At 49.9% G+C, this 19,902-nt stretch overlaps 1 protein-coding gene across 6 annotated transcripts; it reads right to left on the bottom strand.

Moving 5' to 3' along the window:
• Positions 1–4,642: 4,642 nt before the first annotated feature.
• On the bottom strand, positions 4,643–19,881 carry Nosip (nitric oxide synthase interacting protein). 6 transcript variants are annotated; one of them, NM_001437461.1, is made up of 10 exons: positions 19,840–19,880; positions 10,854–11,006; positions 8,149–8,320; positions 7,655–7,760; positions 7,044–7,125; positions 5,723–5,882; positions 5,523–5,641; positions 5,237–5,424; positions 5,053–5,161; positions 4,643–4,747 (listed from the first exon to the last, which is right to left on the bottom strand). In NM_001437461.1, exons 3-10 carry the CDS (start codon positions 8,216–8,218, stop codon positions 4,676–4,678), a joined length of 906 nt encoding a protein of 301 aa, NP_001424390.1. In that variant the 5' UTR covers positions 8,219–8,320; positions 10,854–11,006; positions 19,840–19,880; the 3' UTR covers positions 4,643–4,675. The 6 variants fall into 6 exon arrangements, with proteins under 6 accessions (NP_001424390.1, NP_001424389.1, XP_087511137.1 ...); NM_001437460.1 differs by having other exon boundaries at positions 10,928–11,006; XM_087655011.1 differs by having other exon boundaries at positions 5,523–5,882; positions 19,840–19,881.
• Between the last annotated feature and the right edge of the window lie 21 nt (positions 19,882–19,902).

Genomic DNA, 19,902 nt, shown 5'->3' with positions numbered 1-19,902 from the left:
GTGCCTGTGTGTGTGTGTGTGTGTGTGTGTGTGTGTGTGTGTCTGTGTGTGTCTGTGTGTGTCTGTGTGTGTGTGTTCTGCAGTGATGGATCCTAGTGTTGAGATCCCGTGCAGGACCGTTCACAGTGCTTGTGACTCCATCCCAGAACAATCAGTTTTCTGTCCTCTGACGGCACTCAGACATGTTTACACACTAACACAAATAAAATAAATAAGCCCTGGGGTGGGGGTGCTGGCTACATAGCTCAGCAGATGTCTTGGGGTTTCTACTACATTGATCAAACCCTGGGAGGAAAAGAAGTTTGAGGAAAAGGGGTTTATTTCAAATCACTGCTCGTCATTTCAGGAAGTCGGGGCAGGAGCTGATGTGGAGGCAGTGGCTGGCTTCCTTCCCATGCCTTGCTCAGTCTGCTTTCTTATAGCACCCAGAACCACCTCCTTGGGTGGCCCTGCCCATACTGGGCTGACCCCTCCTACATCGATCGTTCATGAAAAACTCCACAGACTTGTCTACATGCCGCAGCTATGGAGTCCACTTCTCAATTAAGAGTCTTTCTGGGCTGGAGAGATGGCTCAGCGGTTAAGAGCACCCGACTGCTCTTCCAGAGGTTATGAGTTCAATTCCCAGCAACCACATGGTGGCTCACAACCATCTGTAAAGAGATCCGATGCCCTCTTCTGGTGTATCTGAAGACAGCTACAGTGTGTACTTATATATAATAAATAAATAAATCTTTAAAAAAAAAAAGTCTTTCTGCTGGGGCTGGAGAGATGGCTCAGTGGTTAAGAGCACTGTCTGCTCTTCCAGAAGTCCTGAGTTCAAATCCCAGCAATACATAGTGGCTCACAACGATCTGTAATGGGATCTGGTCCCTCCTGGGATGCAGGCGTACATGTAGACAGAACACTGTATGCATAGTAAATAAACAAATCTAAAAATAAATAAACCATCTATGCAACTTTATTTCCAGAGGATCATACCCCCCCCAGACATTCAGACAACACACCAATGTATATAATGAACAAACAAACAAAAGACTCTTCCCAAACAGATAAATAAATAAAAGATTCTTTCTTCCCTCCCAAACGACCCCAGCACACGGTTAACGGTTGGGAGATTGGGCCAAGACCTTTTTTTTTTTTAGATTTATTTCTTTATAATATAAAAGTACACTGTAGCTCTTCAGACACACCAGAAGAGGGCATCAGATCTCATTACAGATGGTTGTGAGTCACCATATGGTTGCTGGGATTCGAACTCATGACCTCTGGAAGAGCAATCAGTGTCCTTATTCGCTCAGCCATCTCTCCAGTCCAAACATACATACACACATAATACATACATATGTATGTATACACACCCACCCACATATATATGTATATGTATATAGCTTGTTTTGTTTTGTTTTTTGAGAAAGGGTTTCTAAGTGCAGCCCTGGCTGTCCTGGAAGTCGTTTTGTATGCCAGGCTGACCTCAAACTCAGACATTCATCTGCTCCTGCCTCCTGAGTGCTGGGTTTAAAGGATGTGTGCCACCATGCCCAGTTGGACCTCAGATTCTTTTAATGAGGTCCATGCCAGGCCAGTGCCTTCTTTTTTTTTTTTGGTTCTTTTTTTTCGGAGCTGGGGACCGAACCGAGGGCCTTGCGCTTCCTAGGTAAGCGCTCTACCACTGAGCTAAATCCCCAGCCCCGAGGCCAGTGCCTTCTTTAAAGATTCCAAACTGTAGGGGCTGGGGATTTGGCTCAGTGGCAGAGCCCTTACCTAGGAAGCGCAAGGCCCTGGGTTCGGTCCCCAGCTCCGAAAAAAAAAGAACCAAAAAAAAAAAAAAAATTCCAAACTGTAAAACATCTACAGTGTTCATTTGCAGAAAAAGTGGTGGCATCGCGAGGACTTTGACATACAGCCCGGAACAAGAGACTTCGAAGTTCCCAAGTGCGGGTGGAAATCTCATCCGATTTGGCCCAGGCTGTGTATTCCAGAGCCGAAACAATTACTTAGCAAGGCATCGGATGGTTTGCGCGCCCTCTGCTGGCGAATGCTGGGACTTCTGGCTGGGAAATCAGGCTCTTTATCAGGGGTTGCTGTTTCCCTGTGCGGTTCAGCTTGTTTATGAAATCATCCTGAAATTTTATTTGTGTGTAGGTCAGACAATTTTTTGTTTTCTTCCCACCATGGGGATTTCCGGTATCTAGGGGTTTCCTTCTTGTCGTTAACTTTTAAAGTTAGCAAAGTAATAGGTCTTATAGCATTGGGTTGGGGGACACCAGAGTTAGGACCCAGGTTCTGATCTCTATGCTCTAACAGCACCCCAGTTCCTTACTGGGAGATTCCAGGCAGGTCCCATTGAGCCACACTCCCTCTTAGACTGACAGTAGTAGCTCTAGAGTCTGTTTTACTCTTCAGGAGAAAATTAATTTGAAGTTAAAAGAATCACCTATGTGTACACATGTCTGGCCTACATATTATCTCTATGCACTGCATGTGTGTAGCATCCTTGGGGGCCAGAAGTGGGTGTGGGATCCCCAGGAACTGGGGTTGCAGATGGTGGGTGCTGGGAATGAAACCTGGGTCTTCTAGAACAGCTGGAGCTCTTACCGAAGGGCCACCTTTCCAGCTCCCACATTACCCTTTTCCAAGCTGCTGACCGACTTGATGAAACTCAGACTTTACCCTGTCCTTTCTCCTGCACTTCAGTCAAGGCTTTCATGCCTTCTGGGACCCCCCCCCCCCCGCCCGCCCCATAGAGTTTCTCTGTGTAGTCTTGGCTGTCCTGGAACTGGATCTATAGACCAAGTTGGTCTTAAATTCACAGTGACCCACCTTCCTCTGCCCTCTGAGAGCTGGGATTAAAGGTGTGTACCATCATGCCCGACTCCTTGCTGGGCTTCTTGGATTGAACCCCCAAGCAGCAGATATGGTTCAACTGGGTTCAGGTGAATATATAGTTGGGGTACCTCCCTAGCTTTCTTCCCTCTCCTGCCCTCCCTTCCTGGTACACTGGCTGATGAGAGGTTTGTACTGTCAGGCCTGGCTTGGCTCTCCGCTGGCATTTGGTAAGCAAGGCTTGGCCCTGTCCCAGGCTGAAAGCAGCACACTAGAAACTCTCCCCAGTTGCTTTGCATTTTCTTAATGTCAGGTCTCCAAATTTTCCCTGATTTTTTTCTTTCTGGTTACTTTAGGTAATATCTGTATTTTGTGTGAGTCTGTGCGGAGGCCAGAGGCCAATGCTGGTTGTCTTCAACTATTGTTTACATTACTTAGGACAGGAGGTCTCTCACGGAGCCTGGAATGGGATGGTCCTGTCTCTGATGCCGGCATTACAGGGGTCTGAACTCAGGCCCTCCAGTCTGTGCACTCCCCAGCCTGTTTTAATCCAGGGTTTTTGTTTTGTTTTGTTGTTTCTGGAAGCCTTGGAATTCAAAGCCTGTGTTCAGCCTTTCAATGGTGGTGGCATTCTGCCCTCTAGTGGCTGCAGGTGGACAACCGATTTACTGGCCAAAAGCCCCTTCCAAATCTATGGAAGGTTGTGTGGTTGACAGTACCTTATCAAAATTACTCACAAAGTTGCAAATTACAGGAAAGATCCAGGTATCCAGATGCACTCTGGTAATGTGGGACAACGGCAGCAATGGCAGGAGGGTCAATTTTACAAGAGCACACCACCATGCCTGGAATACACTTTATGTTTCAATACTGGCAACAGACTTGCAGGATGTAAAATTAAAAATACTGAAAACATCTTATCACTGCAGTCAGTGGTTTTTTTCTTTCCATCAAGAATTTACACAGATTTAAGGACTCAAATGTATATAATTGTTTTTCTCATTCAGAGTTGGTCTTATGTAGCACAGGCTAGCCTAAAATTTGCAGCAATCCTCCTGTGACAGGATGGAAACATGGGTTACTACCCCCAGAACAAGACGGTTGGGGCTCACTTCCTGCTCCTTGCAGAGGACCTGAGCCTAGCTCTCGGCATCTAGACTAGGCTGTACAAGACTGCCTATAACCCCAGCTCCAGGGCTCTGACAGGTTACGATGGCCTATGCAGGCATTGTACTTATGTGCACAAACCCCTCCCTAGACACACATCAAATGAAAGGAATGCCTCAGAACTTGCTTAGTGTGTGCATTGCCAGTCCAAAGAGAAAAGAAAAAAGAAAGCTTTTAAGTTTTACTTGGAGCTGGGGGGAGGGTGTTCTGTGTTGCTTGTGAACAGGTTTCGGGTTTGGGGAGGCACGGAGGAAAGCTGTCCATCCTCAGGGAAGCTAGCTCTTGAGAGACACTCTGGGCGTTGAGGGAAAGAGGTGAAGAAGCTAAGTGTGCACGCGGAGTAGTGTGCGGTGTGTACCGGGTCTGCAGGGGATCCTTGGGGGAAGGGCGCATGGTGGGGAAAGGTCTATGGGGTCTCGCAGGCAGCAGGCCTGGGAGTGTTATCCTGAGGCCTGTACTTCCTGGACAGGGCGCCTTCTTCCAGGTCCTGACTGAGGCAGGGGAGACTGACAGGTTCATGCTGCCAGGGTTTCTGCACGCTCATGAGTGACTGAGTAAACCTCCAGGAGCTTAGAGATCCTGAGTGGATGCCACACCTTGGGTCCACTCTTTCTGTAGCCCCTGCCTACAATGAAGGGCCACACATCCAGCCTGTTCACGTCCAAGTTTATTAGGTCACGGCTCAGGCCTGCATCACTGGCCGGGACATTTCTGCCTGTAGCTTCACTCCGGAGCCTGCAAAGCCTGTGCCACCCTGGAGAGGAAGGAAAAGGAGAAGCTGGAAGAGCTGACTGGCTGGGCTCCAGGCAGCAGTGGTTCTGTTGTGGGGGCAGGGAAGAGTCTGGAGTGGGGGTGACTTTGACAAAGGGGAGGAGCCCAAGGGCAGAGGAGGATGGGGCATTAGAAAGAAAAACCTGCCACAGTGTGTGGGGAGGAGTAATGTCAGGGGTGGGCAGTAAGGCGCTGGGTGGAAGACGGGTTGGGCTGTGACACCAGGAAACAGTCTGCAGTGCGGGCTAGGATGGGGTGCGGGCTGGGGTGAGGCTAACAGCAACTCACCCGCTGCAGCACGATGATGTCCCGCTCCGTCAGCGTATCTCCGTTCACGGGGTCCACCATGTCCTTCCGGATCAGTTTCTCCACACACTCCAGGGTGACCACAGCCCCGCTACAGTGGAAGACAGTGCAAGGGTCAGCCCTGTGGTACCTCGGACCCTCCGGCCTCTTTTCACCCCCTACTCACGAGGGCCGCAGCACCGCACACGGCGTGGCGTTGCTCAGGCTGTCTCGGGTCACTGCGCACACGTAGCGCTCACTGCGCGTGATGAGCCCCACTCGGTCCACAGAGTCGTCCAGCTGTGTGAAGCGCACTGACGTCAGGTCCGACATGCGCAGTGGCTTCCCAGACATCGGGCAGGTCACCGTGCGGGACTATGGACAGAGGCAGGATCAACAGGGGAGAGGGACAGTCAGGGTCAGCCGCGTGGGCAGTGGAAGGAGCATGAGGGGCAGGAGTTCTGGGAGCTCACCGGCTTTTCCAGCTTGGTGGCCTTTGCCTCGGGCGTTAGTGAGGGAATCCAGAAGCTGGGTAGTGCTTTGTCCTTGTCCTTGCCTAGGGGACCCACACTGGGCCCTGGCTGTTCACCATCTGTGGGAGGGAGAAGCTGGGGTACACACCTCAGGAAGCCACCCCCTAAAGACCTGACCAAGGGCGGGTACTCCTTGTCACCTGTGTTGGGCAAGGTGGCAGCCTTGGGCATGAAGGGGTTGAGGGGCCGGCTCACAATGGCTGACTCCTTCTCCAGGAAGCCTCGAACTTGGTCCTGTGCTGCAGCTCGCTGCAGCTCTTTCTGCTCTTCTCTCCGGGCTCCTCGCTGCTTCTCATAGGCCTGGGTGAAGAGGGGCCTGGGTCAGCATTGCAGCCACTGGCTGGCAACAGTTGTTGATCTTTTGAGTTCTCTTGCTAAGTGGCCCTGGCGTTTGAGCCTGTGGCTTCACACTCAGTGTGGGGCTCAGCCCTCCTGATGGGAGGGCCTCCTCAAGCTGAGACAGGGCCTCCTTAGCCCAGGCTGGTCTGAAACTCACTATGCAGCCAAAGGTGACCTTGAACTCCTGATCTTCCACCAACCAAGTCATGCATCAATTCCTGGTCATCTATCCGCGCTGGAGTTGGGACCTAGGGCTTCATGCGCACTAACCAAGCTCTCCACACTGAGCCACTCCTCCAGCCACACGGTGAAGTCTCTAAAGGGCTTAGACTCTGACAGGCATGTGGTAAACACAACACAGTATGCTGGTTAGCCAGCCAACCTGCCCTGCCACGGGGGGCTTGACGTGGAAGTCTGTAGGCAGTCCAGTTGCTGGGCTCTGTGTGACCAGAACAGGTAGGTATACCCCTTGCCCAGTCCTGCCTGGCACCCAGCATCGTCAAGTAGTGAGCTCTGGGGACTCCCTGGATCACCCAGCTGAGGTAGTGACAGAGGCCATGAAGGCCTCCGACAGGGGCACCAAGGTAAGGGAGAGTCTGGCCAGCCCCTGGGCTGTGCAGCAGACACAGAGTCTGGGGAGCAGGGGCTGAGCATGCGTAAGTCAGAGGTGGACAGCAGGATAGAACTCCAAGTGCTTGGCCTGTGAGGCCTGGGTCTCATGCCTGGTTCAAAACAGAAACAAAGGAAGGGGGCCCGACACAATGTGTCACTCCCCATAGAATGAGGGACGCCCAGCGTGCCTGTCCCTGGATGGATGGGCCTGGATCACAGTTTTTCTATTTGTGTCTTCCGCTGGCTCTGTTTCACCCTGATTTCACCCTAGTGGCCATCGTACTAGGGCACACAGGGGTCACCGGTTCCTAAGGCGGGGTGAGCAGGTGTACCCCAGAGGCCCTGGCCTGCAGGAGGTCCAATGCGTGCTCCCTGGGCCGAGATCTGAGCGGACATATTTAGAGAGAAGTGGGAGGTGAACAGGATTCCAGGCAAAGCAGCAGCAGTGAAGGTCTCTTGAGATTGGAAACTGTCCTGCTGTGCCCTCCTCTCCTCAGCCTCCTCCCTTACCTTCATCTGCCGGGCAATCTCTCTCTTCTGGTGTAGGATGTACTCCAGGATTGCCTCCCTTTCATACAGGTAGCCGTCTGGGCTGCAGAGGGAGGGGTGAGGGAAGCATGCGCCTGTGCTCAGCTGCAGGGGGGCTCCATCCTGTGACGACATCCCCTCCACAGTGGGTCCCACCTCAGGCGAGCGTCTATTCACTCACTGCCCTGGTACCACTAAACACCCTTAGGGGACATCTTCCACAGCCTCCCTTCAGCCCAGCTCTTTTTATTTTCTTTAGAGACATGATGTCCGGAAGCTCAGGTTAACTTCAGACCACCATGTAGCTGGGGCTGGCCTTGAACCTGTCTTCCTGTCTGCATTGCCTGAGCACTGGGATAACAGGTGTGCATCACACCCTGCTTTCTGTGGTGCTGGGGATGGACCCAGAGCTTCCTTCGTGCTAAAAAGCACCCCACCCTCTGAGTCAGCCCCAGCTACTTGCAGTGTACTCGCTCACTCGGTCACTCGCTCGCTTGCTCGTTCTCTCCACCTGTGGTGGAGGAGAGCTGCCTATCTCTGGTGAGGGCTCTGAGGCTCTGAGAGGTCTGCTAAACCCACACAAACCAGCTTACGTGACCACAGGGTCATGGCAGGGCTGCAGAGAGAGACAGCAGCAGTCAAAGTCCTTCACAGCATCCCGGCTCAGTCGAATGTTCTGGGTCCCATAGCCTGAGGCCGCTGGGGACAGAACAAGATGGTGATGAAGAGATGGGTGGGGACATGCCCTTCCCCGAATGTCCCAAAGAAATGTGCAGGTTTGGTAGAGCCTGAGAAAGGCATGGCTACGTCAGCCTTCTTTCCCCGGGGCGAGGTGAAGAGACTCAGGCCGGGCTCTCTCTCCTGGGGTGTGGGAACCATTGTGGCTCTCAGCCTGCCTTTCTGCAGAGCTGGAAGCCAGGACTGGTTAGAAGGAAAGGGATCTGACATGGGATGGTATGTGTTAGATGGGCCACGTGGGTCACACTGCCTACGGTCACTATCGTTAGCATAGATGGGGCAGAGACCAGCCATGCAGGGGCAGAACAGGACACCTAACTGAAGGTGAATGTGGTCTCCAAGACGGTACCTGTGTCCTTCTTCTTTTCGTGGTAGGTGTAGACAGCCCCTGCAGTGCAGTTCTTGCCATGCCTTGTCATCTTGTCCAAGGGGGAAGTGGCAGGGTGACCTCACTCACACAGGACACGAACACCTCCTGGGCTTGTGGTCAGTAGCCTGCTCCAGAAGCCTTTTGAACTCGCCTGAAATCACAGTAGTACGTGGGTCTCGAGCAGTGAGGACAGAACACTAGGCCTGGGACACTTCCTTTTGTTCCTTTTGTTTTTGAGACAGAGTCTTGCTATGTAGCCCTGGCTGGCCTCAAACTCTACCTCCCGGGTGCTGGTTTAAAGGCCTGTACCACCACTGCCCACCACCTTTCTTTTTACAGTGTTTTCCTGGATAGCCCAGCCTGACCTTGCATTCCAGGTAAACCTCCGGCCTCAGCCCCTCCAACGCTGGGAGACAGGCTGAGCCACCACATCCAGTTGACGCAGTGCTTAGGCTGCAGCGTGGGGCTCTGTGCTAGGCGGGTGCACTGCATGCTGGACTGCATCCCCGGCCTTCCTTCCACAAGTGCTGCTTGTTCTCCTTACAGTTAATAAGCCGCCGGGGAGGCGGAAGCAGGAGAAAGTTCAAGGTAGGTAGGGGCTGAGAGAGGTGGCTCAGGGCTTAAGAGGACCTGGGTTCAATTCCCAGTACCAACACTGACAGCTCACACCCAGTTCCAGGGTTTCTGGTGCCCTCTCACAGAAACACATGCAGGCAGGACACCAGTGCACATAAAACAAACAAACAAACAAACAAACAAGAGTTCAGGTGAACCTGAACTACTTTGAATCTACAAAGCAAGTTGGAGGCCAGCCTTGGCCACCCGAGATCTTACAACACAACTGAAACCTTGACTTTCCCCAAACACATTTTATTTGCCTATGTGTGTGCTTGCTTGTTTGAAGGGGCATCATGTGCATGCAACGCCTGCCGAGACCAGAAGAGGGTGACAGATCCTCTGAAGCCTGAGTCACAGGTGGTAGTGAGCCGCCATGACGGTGCTGGGAGACTAAGCCAGGTCTGGAAGGGCAGCCATCATTACTAACCCCTGGGCCATCTCTCCAGCCTGCATGTTATTACATCATTATTCTCCTTGAAAATGTAGCTGATGGGGACTGGAGAGATGGCTCAGTGGTTAAGAGCACTGACTACTCTTCCAGAGATCCTGAGTTCAGTTCCCAGCAACCACATAGTGGCTCACAACCATCTGTAATGGGATCTGATGACCTTTTCTGGTGTGTCTGAAGACAGCTACAGTGTACTCATATATATAAATATTAAAAAAAAAAAAAAAGGCAGGCCTGGCAACGCAGTGCCGGCCTGTACTCCCAGACCCTGGCCTGAGTAACTTAGCGAGACAAGAGCTGGGTAGAACTCTTGCCGGAACAGGGCCCTTGTCTTTTTTTTTTTTTTTTTTTTTTTTGGTTCTTTTTTTTCCGGAGCTGGGGACCAAACCCAGGGCCTTGCGCTTGCTAGGCAAGTGCTCTACTGCTGAGCTAAATCCCCAACCCCGGCCCTTGTCTACCATGCAAGAGGCCTGGGGTCAACCACAACACTGCAAGGAAACCAAACACACAAAAACCATAAAAAAAAAACAAAAACAAAAACAAAATAAAACAAAAGCCGTCAAGTATAAGGGTCTGAGAGTGAGGCTTTCTGCAGCCTGCAAGCGATAGGCAGGGCCCACGACCAGGTGGAGCCTCCCTCTATCTGAGTGCGCTGACAGTTGGAAGCTGCTGGGCCAGCTGCACTCTGTGGCTCCCTGTGTGTGTTCCAGGGAGGGATGAACCAGGGATCCTAGATGCGGTGGCCCACACCTGCAATCCCTGTACTTAGAAGCCTGAGGCAGGAGGGTTCACACTGGGTTCCAAACCAGCAAGAGAAGGACCCTGTCTCAGAAAACCCAAGGGTGAGGCCATGATGGCTCAGGGAGTGGAGGTGTTTGCTTGCCTTTCAAACCCGATGACCTGAGTTCAATCTGCTGTACCACGGGAGGTAGAGGTGTCTGATCTCTACATGTGTGCTGTAGGGTTCTGTCGGCAAGGGCCATTGATCAACAGCGCTACACCCAGTGGTTTCCGCACCAGGTCTCAAAAAGCCTAGGCTGGCCTCTTAGGCTATGAAGTGGAGGATAGCCTTGAACTTCTTATCCTCCTTCATCCACCTCTGGAGTCCTAGACAAGTGGATAGCACCAAGCCCAGGGTACTTAACTTTGGAGCCAGGATTGGAGGGATGGCTCAGAGGTTAAGAGCACTGACTGCTCTTCCAGAGGTCTTGAGTTCAATTCCCAGCAACCACATGGTGGCTCACAACCATCTGTAATGAGATCTGATGCCCTCTTCTGGTGTATCTGAAGAGAACATTAGTGTACTCACATACATAAAATAAATACATCAATCCTAAAAAGAAAACCAAACCAACAACAACAAAAGCCTCTCTTGTAGAGGCTGGGTTGCCCCAGCGCTCAGTGTCTCACAGCCATCCATATCTCAGTTCTAGAGGCTCTGACCCCGCTCCTGACCTCCCTGAACAGCGCCCATACTTGCGGTGCTCAGACATACATGCAGGCAAAATACTTATTAACAAAACATAAAGTTAAATGTTTTAAAAGATAAAATTCTTCTTTCAAGATTTATTTTGATGTGCATGGGTGTTTTGCCTGTGTGTATTTCTGTGTCCCTCACATGTGTCTGGTGCCTGCAGAGGCCAGAGGAGAGCCCAGATGCCCTGGAACTGCAGTTACAGTTTTTCTTCACACCTTCACCGCAGGGCTTCCTGTGACTGCCACCAAGCAAGGGCCAGCTGAGCTAGCCACCTCCAGCTGAGAAATGTTATCTCTAGGACAGAAAGAGAAGACAGTTTAACCAATAGAAGACTACAGCCCCTCGTCAATGTACCTGGCGAGTTGGCCAACTGGGACCACAGCTTTGCCTGCCTGTGTATCTATATACAACATGTGTGTTTGCTGAGAATGAGGCCAGAAGAGGTATCAGATCCCCTGGAACTGGAGTTACAGACAGCTGTGGACTGCCATGTGGGTGCTGGGACTTGAACCTGGGTCCTCTGAAAAAGAACCAGAGGAGTCCTCTTCATCCTCCCACTTGTTGCTTCTACAGAGGTCCTAGATTCAGCTTCCAGCACTGACATGGTGGTCACACCAACTGTAACTCTAATTCCGGGGAATCCAATGCCCTCTCTGATTCCCAGAGACGTTAGGCACTCGCACACATGCACACACACAACACCCCCTGCAAAACACTCATAAAATAATCTTTACGGGGTTGGGGATTTAGCTCAGTGGTAGAGCGCTTGCCTAGGAAGCGCAAGACCCTGGGTTCGGTCCCCAGCTCTGGGAAAAAAACCAACGGAAGGGAGTGACTCAGGGTTCAAAAGGGGCTGGCGACAAAACCTGATGGCCTAAGTCCCATACCAGGCACCCATATGGTAGAAGAAGAGAAGGAGATTCTTTTTGGTGTTCATTCCGCGCACCCCTCCCCCCCGGAGCTGAGGAACGAACCCAGGGCCTTCCACTTGCTAGGCAAGCGCTCTACCACTGAGCTAAATCCCCAACCCCGAGATTCTTTTTTTATTATTATTATTTTTTTATATGAGTACACTGTAGCTATCTTCAGACACACCAGAAGAGGGCATCGGATCTCATTACAGATGGTTGTGAGCCACCATGTGGTTGCTGAGAATTGAACTCAGGAACTCTGGAAGAGCAGTCAGTGCTCTTAACCTCTGAGACATCTCTCCAGCCCAAGAAGGAAATTCTTGAAATCTGTCTTCTGACCACCACTAGGATTTGAGGTGTGACCACCAGGTCTGGCCCTAATTTTGAAATTCTGAGTACTTCTGTTCCCGGTGTCACAGAAATATACAAAACATCCCCTGGAGGTGATGGCAGGGCCTGTGGGAGTGGCCCAGCTCCTCAGGTGGAGAATAGCTGCTCTATTACTTATGGGTAAATGTGATTCCCTACAAGGAGAAGAGTGGGGTAGGGAGGAGATGGGCCAGGTAAACACTGTATGCATGCTTTGACTCCCTTAGTCTTGGTGTCAGTCAGGATAAAGCTCCTGTTTCCTAGGTATGAGAACAAGCATTGCGGGGGTGGGGGGTGGGGGTTTGGTTGGGTATTTAGCTCAGTGGTAGCGCGCTTGCCTAGCAAGCACAAGGCCCTGGGTTGGTCCCCAGCTCCGGGAAAAAAAAAAAAAAAAAAAGGTAGCACTCAGTGGGTAGGGAGGTTCCCCACCACTGTTTTGACAGAGGAGTGATAGCCCAGTTCTGATCCTGACCCGGTTTCTATTTTTCAGTACATTTACACAGACTTAATACTGAGATCTCTTTTTTTTTTTTTCAGAGCTCAGGACCGAACCCAGGGCCTTGCGCTTGCTAGGCAAGTGCTCTACCACTGAGCTAAATCTCCAACCCCGAGATCTTTTTTCTCTTAATTTTGTGTCGTTTTTCAAGACAGGGTTTCTCTGTGTAGCTCTGGCTGTCCTGGAACTAGTTCTATAGACAAGGCCGGCCTCAAACTGAAGATCCACCTACTCATGCTTCCTGGGTGCTGAGAATTTCCTGGGTGCTGAGATTAGAGGCAGCTGCTACCATACCCAGCTTTAATTTTTTTCTGTCTGCATGTATGCCTACAGGCCACAAGAGGGCGCCAGACCTCACTACAGATGGTTGTGACCCACCATGTGGTGGCTGGGACTTGAACTCAGGACCGTTGAGAAGAACAACCAGCTCTCTTAACCTCTGAGACATCTCTCCAGCCCCCCTCCCCCCTTTTAAATTTTACATGTGCGCCTGTGTGTGTATGAACGTGTGCCTGCAGATGCCCAAATAGGTCAGAAGAGGGTGATCTCAGAAGAGAGCCCCACAGTTACAGGCCATTGTGAGCTGCCCTGTCTCGAAACACTTAAAAAAAAAAAAAAAAAAAGCTGAGACATCTCTCCAGCCAGTCACACTCTCCCATCTGTCTCCTAAGGGCCTCCTTTGCCCAGGACGCTGTCTTTTTTTTTTTTTTTTTAAAGATTTATTTATTTATTTTGTATATGAGCACACTGCAGCTGTCCCCAGACACACCAGAAGAGAGCACTGGACTCCACCACAGATGGCCGTGAGCCACCATGTGGTTGCCGGGACTCGAACTCAGGACCTCTGGAAGAGCAGCCGGCGCTCCCAACGACTGAGCCATCTCTCCAGCCCCAGGACGCTGAGTCTTAAGGGGGAAGCCACCTGCCTAGAGTGGAGGACTGTGTAAGACCTAGGACTCGGGTTGCTGAGAAGGCTAACGTTCTTGCAGAAGTCCATACCCCTATCTCTGATGTTATGGGGTTTGTCCTTGTTTTCTTTTTATTCCCTTACACATGTGCAGTTTAATTTCTGAGGTCACATGAGGTTTGTGGAGGCTTTGGATAACCAGATGGACACATGTGCCCTTCTCTGTCTGACGTGTGTGTGTGTGTGTGTGTGTGTGTGTGTGTGTGTGTGTCTCTCTCTCTCTCTCTCTCTCTCTCTCTCTCTCTCTCTCTCTCTCAGGAGTGAGAGCAAGGCATGTGCTCTACCTCTAAGCCACATTCCCTGCCCCTCATTGGAGGATTCTAGGCAGGGACTCTACCTCTGAGCCATGTCTCTATTTTGGTAGTTTCATTATTGTTTTTTTTTAATTAAGATGGAGTCATCTATAACTTCCGTCTGGCCTTTCTCTCAAAGTCCTCCTTAGTCTCTCAATGCCTTCCTTACTTTATAGGCAAGAAAACAGACCCAGGGCTAGAAACTTAGCTTAATGGTAAGGTACAGGCTTAGCACACCCTCCCCCAAACACGCAAGCTAGAAACACCAATTGCTTTCCAGAGGGGACCTGGGGAGGATAAAATGCAAACTATAGACTATGGTGTGTAGGAGGATGTGGACGGTAGGAGGTGTGTAGGGATGTGGACGGCGGCCTTTCAGTCTCTGGCGGAAGAGCTGGCTCAGGCAGTGCCTGTGGGTGGCTGCCAGCGAGAGAGAAGCCTATGGAGACCGGGAAGCCATTTTGTATAAAGTGAACGAGACCTAGCTGAGTGGCAAGGGCTTCAGCCACATCCCACAGAGCCATGGACACGACACAGCAAGCCACTTAAACTATTAAACCATTTTTCCTATTTGAGGTGTGTCTCTGTCTCAAACTGTATGGAGTTCAGGCTATCCTGGAATTAAGTGTGTAGCTCAGGCTAACCTTGAACTCACAGCAATCCCCCTAGTCAGCCTAAGGGCTGGGGTGACAGGAATGTGTCACCATGCCTGGCTTCACAGTCCTTTTCTCACAGGGACTGAAGTCTAAGCTTGGGTAACATCCTATGGTGCTGGTGATGACCCCATCCCTGCTTTGCAGATGGCTGCCCTCTGAGGCAGGGTCTGGTTAACCAACTTAGCCTCAGACTTGCTATATAGTGAGGGACTTCCTTGAATTCCCCTCCTCCTGTCTCCACCCAAGGAGCATTGAAAATACAAGCAGTTACCACCAGGATAACTGGATCTGGGGATGGGATGCAGAGTTCAGCCATGCAGGATCCATTCTACCCACTAAGCCACATCCCTGCCTCTACCCTTTTTATGAGAACACAAACCTCCTACAGCTAGGGCTGTATCCTTAAGGCCCTACAGAGGTGCAGTCTCTGAAGGAAGCCAACTAGTTGAGGTTCAGCCGGTTGCTATGCATTGTAATGCTAAGTGTGGGGGAGGGGCTGGCTGGTCTGTGAAGACCTGGTTGCCCCAGAAATGAGAGTCAGCAAGCACATAAGACCCAAGGGACATTGATCTTGCTGGACTTGGTGTTGCTGGGCTAGGGGGTCGGAGGAGACCACCAGGAGAGAAGAAAGGAACCAGAAGAAAAATACCCTGGGTTATGAGTCAAGAAAGCATGGCCCGAGGGCTGGGCAACTGGAGTTAAAAAGCAGCCCAGATGAAACACAGTAAGGAGTAACTTGGGGTTACAGATCTTTAATAGCACGGCAGGTATATATCTGCACAGCATTAGTGCTGACAAAGGCTTATTGTAAACAATAAAAGTTGTGTGTCTTGTATCTGGGAACTGAAAGATCAAGGTGGGGCAGAAGCCCCAGACTGAGATTAAATATTTTTTACAATACAAACTGAGGGGAACACACTCTCCACATGTGACTCTGGTGGGGGACACTGACATCCAAAGACCACAGGAGGTCCCAAGTCAGTCTACAACCAAGACCTAACCAGCAGGCAGTCAGAGCCAGCCAGGGTGTGACTCCTCAAACCCTGGAAAGCAGAGAGAGCCTGAGGGTGGGTGGAGACTGTGCAGTGAGCTCCAGGCCAGTCCTGGTTACAGAGTGAGAACCTGTCTCTAAAGAAACACACACCAAGTAACAAAACAAAACAAAGACAGACTGGCCAGCTACAGAGGCAACATGCAACCGGGAAGGAGGTGTTCAGTTTTGGACAAGGGAGAATGGACTGAGGTGCACACTTTTACACACCAAAGCAGACCTGGTCTCCAGGTTCTTCTAGCATTGCCAGTCCCTACCTGACACACTGTGCCCCAACCTTGAACCTGACACACTGTGCCCCCAACCTTGAACTCCCCACTCCCTCAATCCTTGGGGCCAGTGAATTTGGCTACCAGAGAGCAGCTTCCCAATAAACCTGCCTTTAATATAATCTAATCTGGTTTGAACTGGCTCATTTCCCCAAATAGGGAAGAAATAACCTATCAGTAGAAGGAGAATCAGGTCAAGGTCAGTCTAGACTAGGCAGTAAGACCCTGCCTTAAAAAACCAAAACCAGGGGCTGGAGAGATGGCTCAGTGGTTAAGAGCACCTGACTACTCTTCCAGAGGTTCTGAGTTCAATTCCCAGCAACCACATGGTGACTCACAACCATCTGTAAAGAGATCCGATGCCCTCTTCTGGTGTATCTGAAGACAGCTACGGTGTACTTATATAATAAATGAATAAATCTTAAAAACAAAACCAGGGCTGGAGCGATGGCTCAGTGGTTAAGAGCACTGACTGCTCTTCCAGAGGTCCTGAGTTCAAAACCATCTGTAATGGGATCGCTGCCCTCTTCTGGGGTGTCTGAAGACAGTGATAGTGACATATATAAAAAATAAATAAATCGGGGTTGGGGATTTAGCTCAGTGGTAGAGTGCTTGCCTAGGAAGTGCAAGGCCCTGGGTTCGGTTCCCAGCTCCGAAAAAAAGAAAAAGGAAAAAAAATATATATATATAAATCTTAAAAAAAAAAAAAAAACCCAAAACCAAAACAACAAAAAACAACAACAAAAAAAAAACCCCAAGCCTAGTGGTGGTGGGGCTGCGGCCCTCAATCAGAGCACTTGGCAGAGACAGGCAGACCTCTGAGTTCAAGGCCAGTCTGGTTTACAGAGTGGGTTCCAGAACAGTAGGACTACACAGAGAAACCCTGTCTCTAAAACCAAAGTAGTAGGAGGAATAATGATAAATAATAATGATGATGATAATAATAAATAAATAAACAAGGCAGCCCTTGGCTGAGAGCACACGTGCAGGCCCAAGGAAGGTGCTTGTTGCATATAATCCAGACACTTTGGTCTCAGTCTTTCTCATTCTCTCACTCTCATTCATTCTCTCTCATTCATATTCTCATTCCCTCCCTCCCTTCCTCTCCCTCTCTCTCTCCATGTGCCCTTTTTCTCTTTCTGTTTCCCCCTCCCCTCCCCATGGAGACTCCCCTAGCCTCAATCCTTGAGGCTTTGAGATCTGAGTTCAGATCCCTGCACCCAGTCAAAACCCAATACAGCCAGACATGGTACACAGTTCTGACCTCAGCTCCTGGGAGGCAGAGGCAGATGAATCTCTGAGTTTGAGGCTAGCTTGGTCTACATAGCCAGTTCTAGCATAGCCAGGTCTACACAGAGAAAGAAACCCTGCTCAAAAACAACTGGCTGGAGGGATGACTCAGTGGTTAAGAACACTGTCTGAGGGGTTTGTAACCCCTTAAGAAGAACACAATATCAACCAACCAGACCCTCCAGAGCTCCCAGGGACGAAACCACCATCCCATGAGAACACAGGAATGTACCCATGGCTCCATCTGCATATGTAGCAGAGGATGGCCTTATCCGGCATCAATGGGCAGAGAGGCCCTTGGTTCTAGTGTAGGGGACGTCAGGGCGGGGAGGTGAGAGGGAGTGGATGGGTAAGGGAGCAGCACCCTCATAGATAGAAAACAGGGGATGTGGGGGACAGCGGCTTGTGGAGGGGAAACCAGGAAATGGGATAACATTTAAAATGTAAATTAAAAAATGCAATTAAAAAAGAAAAGAGCAAAAGAGCACTGTCTGTTCTTACAGAGGTGGAGAGACTAGGAGGCACGCACGCCAGTGGGGAGGTGGAAGGACCCATCTACTGATTTTCCTCCCAATGAATGAAAGAAGGCATCCACACAGGTCTTGTATACAAACGCTCATGGCAGCCCCTCTTACAGCCCAAAAGTAGAAGTAATCCTAAAGGTCCATCAACTGAGAGAGAAACGAGGCATGCTATGTCTCATACAACAGACCAGCCATCCGCAAACAGGGTATCGGGCCACAAACATGGACAGACCTAGAAACAACCCAACATGGGAGGGAGGCCAGTCACAACAGCCCATCCTGTAGGGTTGCATTCAGTAGAAATGTGCAGACTAGGCATAAGCATACGAGTTTAGAGACTGCCAAGGACTGGGGGTGAGAAAGACAGGAGGTGGCAATGAATGTGGGTGTGGGACAAGATTTCTCTGGGAAGGTATTAACCGTGTCCTAAGATTGTTTTGAGACAGTAGCCCTTATAGCCCAGGCCTGAGATTCCCTATGCACCTGAGGGTGACCTTGAACTTTGGATTCTGCAGCCTCTACCTGCTGGAGTAGTTAGAGCTCTGAAGCAGCTTCCTGCCTGGTACCTGTGGAGGCCAGAGAGGGCATTTGATTCCCTAGGAGGGACAGGATTACAGGTGTGGTACCACACCCAGAGAACATGCTCTAAAATTGTTAGTGGTGATGTCAGTACAACTCTGTGAGTATACTACAAACCGCTGAATTGTTTGCCCTAAGTGGGTAAAGCATGCATTATGTGAAATTATATCCCAATAAACCTCACTGAAAATAAGAACATGAACCAGGAGTGAGGCCTGCATGCTTGTAATTCCAGTGTCAGGCTGCCCGTTTCAAAAAACAGACAAACAAACAAACAAACAAAACCAATTAAGGAGCTGGAGAGATGGCTCAGTGGTTAGAAGCACTGACGGTTCTTCCAGAGGTTCTGAGTTCAAATCCCAGCAAACACATGGTGGCTCACAACCATCTGCAGTGGGATCTGATGCCCTCTTCTGGTGTGTCTGAAGACAGACATTGTGCTCATAAACATTAAAAATATAAATCTTTAATAATAATAATAATAATAATAATAATAATAATAATAAGCTGGAGAGATGGTGCAACGGCTAAAAGCACTGGCTATTCTTCCAGAGGACCTGGGTTTGATGCCTAACACATACATGGCAGTTCACAACTGTCTATAACTCCAGTTCTAGGGGATCTAATGGCCTTCTGGTCTCTGTAGGCACTGCATTCAGAATCATAAAAACAGGCAAAACACTCACAGAAAATAAAAACAAATACTTTCCTTTCTTTTCTTTTCAGGACAGTGTCTCACTATGCAGCCCTCCCTGGCCTGGAACTCCATTTGTAGGCCAAGCTGGCTTCAATCTGGGAGATCTACCTACCTTTGCCTTCCCAGTGCTGGGATTAAAGATTAAATAAATGTTTTTTGGGGGGAAGGGCTTTCAAGTGCTTTACACTTTTTATTGGTTCTTTGTGAATTAGACATCATGTATCCTAATCCACTCATCTCCCCTCCCCTCATTACTTTAAATAAATTGTAATCTCCCTACGGAGATACATAGTGAGATTAGATGCCATCTTGTCTCGGAAAAAAAAATCGCTGGGGGGTGGTACACTCCTTTAATCCCTGCACTCAGGAGGCAGAGGCAGTCCTGGTCTACAAAGTGACAGATCTACAAACAGCCAGGGCTGCCATACAGAGAAACCTTGTCTTACAAAACAAAAAAGGAACAGTGTGTGTGTGTCTGTGTGTATGCATATGTGGCTGGATGACGTGGTGCACACTTTTAATCTCAACACTTGGGGCGGCAGAGGCCAGCGGATCTCTATGAGTTTGAAACTAACTGCACAGAGAGTTCTAGAACAGCCAGGGCTACATAATGAGACTCTGTCTCAAGTAAAGTAAAATAATTTACTTTCTTATAGGAGCCTTCAAGGATTCAAATGACTACCGCTCATTACCCTCTTCACCACTGTCTAGAAAACTGAAACAAACTAAGGAATCCGGCCTCAACTCTCACTAATCCAGGGAGTTCCAAATTTCTCTCTGCACTGAGCCAGGTCACTCCTCTACTGCGGAACTACATTTTCTAATGCCAGCCAGGATGAGGGAGACATATTACGGGGCATCCTGGGAAATGTAGTTCCTCTTTCAACTTAAAGAGTTCAAGAGCGCTCTATTAATGATTGACAGGGAGTCGGAGTGCGAAACCTTATCCTGCATCCCTCAGAATTCCAAATATCTCCCACAAGAAGGGATCTTGGCTACGCTACCCCTCACCGCCAGCAGCTTACCTCAAAAACGACTATCCGTCCTGTCGTTGCTTCAACTGTGTCCCGAACCGGAAAAAGAGTACT

The sequence above is a fragment of the Rattus norvegicus genome, chromosome 1, assembly GCF_021556685.1.
Source record: "Rattus norvegicus strain SHRSP/BbbUtx chromosome 1, alternate assembly SHRSP_T2T, whole genome shotgun sequence".
Classification (NCBI taxonomy): domain Eukaryota; kingdom Metazoa; phylum Chordata; class Mammalia; order Rodentia; family Muridae; genus Rattus; species Rattus norvegicus.
Note: the sequence above shows the minus strand (reverse complement) of the source record. Positions and strands in the feature narration are given on the sequence as shown.

What these genes read in the sequence shown, in the direction of transcription:
- Nosip (XM_087655011.1), bottom strand. Translation starts at nt 8,218, where the DNA reads ATGACAAGGCATGGCAAGAACTGCACTGCAGGGGCTGTCTACACCTAC. An exon ending in CGAAAAGAAGAAGGACACAG is followed by an intron (nt 7,761 to 8,148) that starts GTACCGTCTTGG and finishes TTCTGTCCCCAG; the next exon opens with CGGCCTCAGGCTATGGGACC. An exon ending in AGATTGCCCGGCAGATGAAG is followed by an intron (nt 5,883 to 7,043) that starts GTAAGGGAGGAG and finishes CTCTTCACCCAG; the next exon opens with GCCTATGAGAAGCAGCGAGG.